Here is an 8,115-nt window from a genome sequence, read left to right as displayed (position 1 = left end):
AAGAAGTTGAAACCAGCGTTACAGCAACTAAATAGAGATCAGTTTAGTGATATTGAGAACCTTACTCATGTCACTGAATTGGCTCTCAAACATTTCCAGCAGCAGCTTAGCCTGGATCCATTGAATGAGTTGTTGTGTCATGCTGAAAAAGAGTGTGCTACTGAGTTGAAAGTTTTGATTAAGGCAAGGAACAGTTATCTTGCTCAGAAGTCCAAAGAGAATTGGGTAAAGGAAGGTGATGCAAATACTTCCTTCTTCCATTCTAGTATAAAGAAGAGGAGAATGAGAAATAGGGTGTTCAATGTTAAGGACATGGAAGGGAAGTTATGTTCTACTCCTGAGGATATTAAGTCTGCCTTTGAGGATTACTATCTGAAGTTGTTGGGCACTTCTACTACTGTGCAACCTGTATCAAAGAAAGTGGTGAAGACTGGTAAGCTTCTGAATGTTGTACACCAGGATATTCTCCTTAAACCTGTGACTGATGCAGAGGTTAAGGAAGCAATGTTCTCTATTCCTGGTGGAAAAGCACCAGGCCCTGATGGTTTTAATAGTCAGTTCTTCAAGGATTCTTGGAGTATTGTGGGGAAGGAGGTGTGTCATGCTATCAGGAATGTTTTTAGGACTGGAAAAGTTCTAAAGGAGCTCAATACTACTGTGCTTACCCTAGTGCCCAAAACTGAAATCCCTGATAGTGTGTTACAGTTCAGGCCTATTGCCTGCTGTAATACAGTCTACAAATGTCTCACAAAAGTGTTGTGTTCTAGACTTAGCTCTATTCTACCTGATATCATCAGTCCTTCACAGGGGGCCTTTATTCAAAATAGAGATATTGTGGGTAACATTCTTATCTGCCAGGGATCTCATTAAAAGGTTGTACAAGAGGAAGGTCTGCTCACCAAGGATTATGATGAAAGTTGACTTGCAGAAAGCTTATGACTCCATTGAATGGAGCTTTCTCAAGGATATGTTGTGTGCCTTGAATTTCCCTCCTCTTAGCATTAAGCTTATTATGAGTTGTGTGTCCTCTCCCTCCTTCTCATTAGCTCTCAATGGTGAAGTTTTTGGGTTTTTTAAGGGTCAAAGGGGCTTAAGACAGGGGGATCCCCTCTCCCCCCTGCTTTTTACAATTTGCCTTGAATACCTCAGTAGGCTCCTTGGGGTCCTTGATAGGTATAAATATTTCAAGTATCATCCACTCTGCTCCAAAATGAAGTTGACACATTTGTGTTTTGCTGATGATCTGCTCATGTTTAGCAGAGGTGACATTCAATCTGTTACTCTTATGTTGCGGGCATTTGAGACTTTCTCTATTTCCTCTGGACTGAAGATGAACAATGGTAAGTCTAACTTCTATACAAATGGGATTAGTGAAGCTATTGTGAGTAGCATTGAATCTGCTTCTGGTATGAAAAGAGGAGGGATCCCATTTAGATATTTAGGGGTTAAAATTGCCCCAAAAAGGCTGGGAATTCTGGACTGTCAGAGCCTGGTGGACAAGGTTACTGCTAGGATCACTAGCTTGGGTACCAAGCACCTCTCTTATGCTGGAAGAATCACTTTGATTAAATCTGTCCTAAGTAACCTACACAATTATTGGGTACGGATCTTTATTCTCCCTAAAGCTGTGCTTAATTCTATGGCATGGTCAGGAAAACAAAGAGACTCATGCACTTGTGTCTTGGAAGCAGGTTTGTAAACCCAGGAGGAAAGGTGGGTTGGGTCTTAAGAATTTGCAGTTATGGAATATTGCCCTGATGGGTAAATACGTGTGGTGGATTGAGCAGAAGACTGACCATCTATGGGTTAAATGGGTGCACTCTATTTATATTAAACATTCAGCTTGGATTGATTATGAACCTTCTATCTCTACAAGTTGGTCTTGGCGCAGGATTTGTGCTGTTAAAAATCAAGTCAAGCCATGGATGTTTGAGGAGCAATGGAGACAGTCTAACTGTGATTATACTGTCAAGATGGGATATAATTGGCTAGTTGATGATGGTGTTGATGTCAGGTGGCACCACTGGACTAGGAACAGGTTGATTGTGCCTAAACATGCTTTCTTTATATGGCTGGTAGCTCATAAGAGATTACTAACCCAGGATAGGCTAATGAAGATGATGATTGCTACAAGAAATAGGTGTTTGTTATGTGACACAGAGGAAGAGAGTATTGAACACTTTTTTTTTCAGTGCTCTTATAGTCAGAGGTGTCTGAGATTGCTGGAGGAATGGCTGCAAGTCAGCATTCCTTTGAATGGCATTATTGATTGGTGGATTAGGCTCAGGGAACGTTCAGTTTTGAAGAAACAAGTGGTGGCCGCTGCTGTAGCTCATCTTATGTATCTCATTTGGTATGCAAGGAATAGATGCAGGTTATTGTATGGGCTCCCTTTCCCTGTTGTTTTGATAAAACAGGTGAAGGAGTGCTTGTTAATGAATTTGAGAGGTAGAACCCTTGTTATAGGAACTAATGTAACTAGGGAGTGGTTAGCAAATGTGTGTCCAAATTGTATTTACCTAGAGAGGTTGATAATCTCTAGTTAACTCTTGTATGATGGGATTTTATTAATATATACACTTACTTTCCCTAAAAAAAAAACTACCGCTAATTACCTCAGGTAGGTTGCTCTCAACAATGGAATCACTGACAAAAGAATGTAATACCTCATCCGTTCTAGGAGCAAATACCGACTCAGCTGTCCTTTCGTCGCCCTCAGTGGAATTCGTCCCGTAAATCTCAGCCTCAAGTGCATCTAACTCGGCTTTGAATAAGGGGGATTCACCGTAACCGTTATCATCGTCAAAATCGTCATCTAAATCAAACCCATATGACGAATCATAGCTCCCAATGGCCAACTCACTCGATCGAGTAGAGTTATTACTCGATCGAGCACTTTCCTCTTGATTTTCACTCGATCGAGTGATTTGAACTGCTCGATCGACTGATTCTTCTGAAATTTCACTCGATCGACTAATATAAGTCACTCGATCGAGTGCTATTTCCTGGACAGGATTGAAATCTTCGCACAAATTCTGGAAATACGATAGGAATTCGTCATCCGAGATATAGAAATCATTCTCAGCATTGGGCAACACGGGTTCTTCATGGGAAAAACCGCTCTTGGTCAAGTACACCTCTTCTGGTTGCCTACCATCCGACTCAGCTGTTAACTGAGCTATTCCGGACTTGATTTCGTCAATGTGCGCGAAAAATCGTCTATCATATTCCTCCACTAAAGATTTCAGCTCCGCAATTTCCTTTTTCTGTATATCACGAGGATCTTGTTGCGGTGGCCATTGATAGGGTGGATGTGGCGGCACAACTACAGCTGCTTGACTAACTTGACTATGCTGCCTGAATGCGTAAACTTCGTCATTCTCTGCCAAACAAAGAACGCATTATGCCCAAAGCACACCACATCTCCCGATAAATCACCTACTGCTCCATATAATAGGACATTGGTGATGGGTCAAAGGTACTCAAGCCTTCCCTTTGACGGTCTTTCACCTAGAACTGTCTAGGTAGTACCTGTAAGGCCTATCAAAACAGCACTAAACAAAAGATTAAAACGGCCTCAAGGAAAAAATCCCCAGAGGCTACAAACAGATAAAATTAAACAAATAAATAAATAGATTGCCTCCTCGGCAACGGCGCCAAAATTTGATACTGTCGTTTCGTACCAAAAATAAATACCTAGATTACTACTAACAGAAGTCAGCGGTAAGTAGGATCGATCTCCACAGGGAGGCGGTGTACTATCTACTTGTCTATCCTATCTGTCCAATGTCACTAATGGGGGTTTTGATTGATGACTAAACTAATGAGGCTAAGGCAAGAGGTAAAGGAATGCAAGAAATTAACACTAAGAGAAGGGAATATGCTAGGAGTCGGTCTACCGTGGCAGCTATACTATCGGGAATACTGAGGCGATTAGACTATTGATAAGAAGAGCTATGGTCGTCACCTTTCGGTCCTTAAACCGCCCTAGAGCGTAAATAGCTTAACTTTCGACCTCACTACAATACCCTATTGTAACTAAGCAAGCCTTCCCTTCCAATTATTCGATCCAGGTCGGGGTTAACTAGATTTATTGGTCTCCTGCATGCATTCATTCGACCTGATAACAATTAAATTGCCTAATACAATTCTTATCGCAAGACTAATCTATTCAAGTCAATTAAAACATGCTACCACGGCTTCCCTAATCCTAACATACTATGGAATTAGCTACGCATGGCTCGGGATACTACACTAGCAATTGCTAATCTAATAACATAAGACATGATAACTAAATAATAAAGAAACAATAAAAGCAATAAAGGAACGAGGAAGAATAAAAGGGAAGAGAAATGTTACTGAAATTAATCCGGAAATAGGGAAGAACAAAAGTAACAGTGTTTAGGAAAATAATTAGAGAGGAGAAGCCCCCTAATACTCACGTCCTAACTCCTATTTATAAGAAAATAGGAGTATAGTTAAACCTAATGACGAAAATTAAGTAAAAAGCCCAGCCCATAGCGAAATCCACTCGATCGAGTGATTTAAAACCACTCGATCGAGCAACTCAAGCTTAAACCACTCGATCGAGTGAAATAACCACTCGATCGAGTAACTCAATAGGTGCAACTAGTCGATCGAGTAGAAAAAGGACTCGATCGAGCAAAATTCTACTCGATCGAGTACTTTCCAGCGACAGTTTCCTGCTTTGCGCACTGAACTTCAAACGGCTGCCATTTCTTCGTTACTTAGGCAAACAGGGTGATTCCGGTGGAATTGGAAAGCTAAAAGGACAAACTTTCATCTCCAATTAGAATCACCTGAATATCTGTTGTAGAACCCGAGATATGGCTCTCCAAAGTATGCACTAGCAATTTGAAGTTCTTCCTTTGCTCGCCTAGCTATCTTTCTTCTTTGCGCATCTCAAAATAGCTTCATTCCCGCTCTAAATTCACTCTTCCTCCAAATGCATGCTAAACGAACGGTAAAAGGCTTGATTTCACTACTTTTGGGTTCATTCCTGCAAATAAGACAAAACAAACCAAAGTAGCATATTCGGGGCATTTCGTAGCATAAAACCACGATGAAAGCATAGAAATACGTGCATAAAATAGGCTAAAAAGACTATATAAAATGCACGTATCAACTTATAAAAAAAAATGATAAAAATTGAAAAAAATTGAAAAATCCAAAAACATTTTTTTTATTTCATAATCATAAAAACCATAAAAAATTGAAAAATGCAAAATCCCAAAAACATGTTCATTTCTTTTATAGTATAGTCTTGTATATATATTGTGTTTGTATATATTGTGCTTGTACATCCTTTTTTACACTGATCGACTACGCCACATCCGAGACATGAGGATATAGAAGACCGCATGGTATAATCTTTCCAATCTCCTTTTTCCTCTTTATGTTAATGATTATGTGGCTTTATTTTGATTGATGCGGTACAAACAATGTGATTATAGGATTGCATTTAGATTATTTGGCATACTAGTTGGTAGAAGCATATGCATTAGGATGTATAAATGTTAGTTGCATCATCGCGTGTAGTTGCACTTAGGAAAAATTTTGTGAAACCGTCTATTTGGGAAGCTTGATAAGTGTATATAAAGCCCTTGTAGATACTTTTTCTTCTTAAGACTTTGCTTGTTAGAATACTAGTAAAACACCCTAGGATGTGTCATGCTAGTATCCTTTGACCCATGGATTAATGCCTAGTCAAGAGTACCTTGTGGTGTGATAACTCCTTGACTGCCATTTATTTCAAGGTGACCCTTGAAACCATGCAACCATCATCCATATTCTACCACATTTTGTCATCAAAGGGAATGGGCACAAAAATTGTTCAAAATTTGAGTTCAAAAATTGAAATGAAAAGTCAAGAAAGTTTGCAATTGCATCAAAAGAAAAGAGGAGTAACAAAAATGAAAACTCCTATGCTTCAAATATAAGCACCCTCACTACAAATGGGGTGACTTTCAAAATGTTCAAAAACAAAATGCAAGAAAAAGTTGAAAAATTGTCAAGTGTTGAAAATGCCAAACATCAAAGAAATGGCAAAAGAAAGTGTTCTCAAAATGTCAAATGCCACAAATTGGGGAGAAAAACAACAACAAAAAGCAAACTCCCACATGAAACTCAAATTCTATTGATCCCTTTTCCATCGTATCCACTTTTGTGCATGGTAGAGAGGGGACGACCCTTCTTCTTGTCTGGGCAAGAAGGGGAATTCCGCGATCCTCCAGTATTTCTAACATCATAGGGATTCTACTCTTTACGAAAACATTTAACAATTGAGGACAAAGGTACCCTAGCTTGAAACAACTTGGAGGTGATTTATTGGTATCCTTCTAGGCTTAGTAGTTTGAAGAAATCGTATCTATAATGGAATGTGTACCCTTAGATTTCTTCCCCTTTAGATAATTCCCGCCACTTAGATGAGGAGAATGCTATTCATTTTTGTAGATGCATCCGCTACTTGTTTTGTGTGCTTTAATGCTTCGATGTATCACCATTTTGGCAAGCCCCACCTTGCCTTGCAAGAAGGCATCCTACCTCATGGTTGTCTTGTTGTGAGTTGAAAGAGCGGAGTGAGACTTGCTAATTGTCTCACATCGGCTATATTAGTAGGTTAGTTTGAATAAGGGTCCTAGTTTTTGTCACCTCTTTACTCGGGACGAGCAAAGGTTGGGTTTGGGGATATTTGATGTGATTCATATTTGAGCACATTAAGTCCCCGAATTAGCCTCGTTCCTATGCTTTATAGTGCATAATTAGGTCATTTACTATCTTTAGTTTACCATTTTGCATATTCTTTGAGGTTTTGTTTCCTTGGTAGGAGAGGAGTGCAAACCTTGTATTTTCATGGCGAAACGGAGCTAAATTGATCGCATTCAATGACTAAGTATCAAAGGGAAGACGATACTAGAAGGCCTATGTAGATAATAAAGTAGATTGGACAATGATGAAAGGATCCTTGCATCCTCAACAAGATCCCTGCGGATTGTTGAAGGAAGAAGAGAAGAGAAGTTCCCGACTCACAATCCGAGCGGATTGCTGCCAATCCGAGCATCTCCCTGCCCAGCAATCCGAGCGTCCTGTCAGCAAGACGCTCGTCTTGAAGCCTCAGCGTCTCCTCCATGATCCGCTCGGATCTTCTTACAGGAACCACAGTGCCAGCATCTTAGACGCTCGGGACGAGCATATCTTCGCGGGACTAGCAAAACGGAGATTCACATCTCCTTGGAGAGGAGAAGTTCCTCAAATTTTCTTAAGGGTCTTAATAGTCATTTAAGCCCTTAGTAATTCTAATCTTTGTACCTAATCTTTAGTATAAATACCCCTTTGTACTACCTAGATTAGCATCCTATCTTAATCTTGTCTTAATCCAATCTTAATGTTATCTTAATCTTCTAATCAACTCTTAATCTAGCATTAATACAAATCTCATTTCTTAATCTTTCCTTAATTTCTCTATTGTTCATAATTTATTTTGGGTAATTAGAAGATTATTTGGGGTTTAATTGGAGGATTGACAACCTTCCATCAATCATCAAGCACTTCTATTATTATTTGCTTTATTATTTGGAATCATCTCTATAGGTATAATTCTCTCTTAATCCTTTTTAATTTTTTTTAAATCATTTTCATTTGTTCATCATGTTTTGCCTTGATACTATGATTGACAACCGTGTTAGCATGTTAAAATTGATAATGAGTGAGTAGTTTCCTTAACTAGGGTTAATGGGGAATTAGGGGAAACCAACATGGGGATTGATTCATGCTTAATCTAATATGTTTTCATAATTAATTTGGTTGCTTGTTGTGATTCTAACTTATGCACATGTTATGTTTGATGAAATGAGAACCTATGAATCCTTGCATTTTTTTCCCATCACTTACCTTTTCAATGAGACTGGTAAGACATAAACCAACTCGAGTCTCATTAGACCATGCATATAGTTGGATAGGAAGGATTAAGTCGACTTGGGGGTGTTGTACAGTCTAATCGATTCGGCTCCGAGACCCAAACCTTCTTAGGGATTATAAGATATACACTAACTCGATCCCATCACAACAATAATTGCTTGCATCTAGTAGAGAACA

General features: G+C 39.2%; 1 protein-coding gene across 1 annotated transcript; it reads left to right on the top strand.

The window, feature by feature from the left end:
- The first annotated feature begins 910 nt into the window (after positions 1-910).
- Positions 911-2,546, top strand: LOC141588292 (uncharacterized). The gene is made up of 2 exons (XM_074409739.1): positions 911-1,501; positions 1,653-2,546. Exons 1-2 carry the CDS (start codon positions 911-913, stop codon positions 2,544-2,546), a joined length of 1,485 nt encoding a protein of 494 aa, XP_074265840.1.
- Positions 2,547-8,115: the final 5,569 nt, after the last annotated feature.

Source organism: Silene latifolia, chromosome 6 (assembly GCF_048544455.1).
Source record: "Silene latifolia isolate original U9 population chromosome 6, ASM4854445v1, whole genome shotgun sequence".
In the NCBI taxonomy this organism is placed as follows: domain Eukaryota; kingdom Viridiplantae; phylum Streptophyta; class Magnoliopsida; order Caryophyllales; family Caryophyllaceae; genus Silene; species Silene latifolia.
The sequence above is the reverse complement of the archived record's forward strand: the minus strand, read 5'-3'. Positions and strand labels throughout refer to the sequence as shown.

Coding starts and splice junctions, on each gene's coding strand:
- LOC141588292 (XM_074409739.1), top strand. CDS start 911: ATGAAAGTTGACTTGCAGAAAGCTTATGACTCCATTGAATGGAGCTTT. Junction 1,502..1,652: donor GTCAGAGCCTGGTGGACAAG/GTTACTGCTAGG, acceptor TGGCATGGTCAG/GAAAACAAAGAGACTCATGC.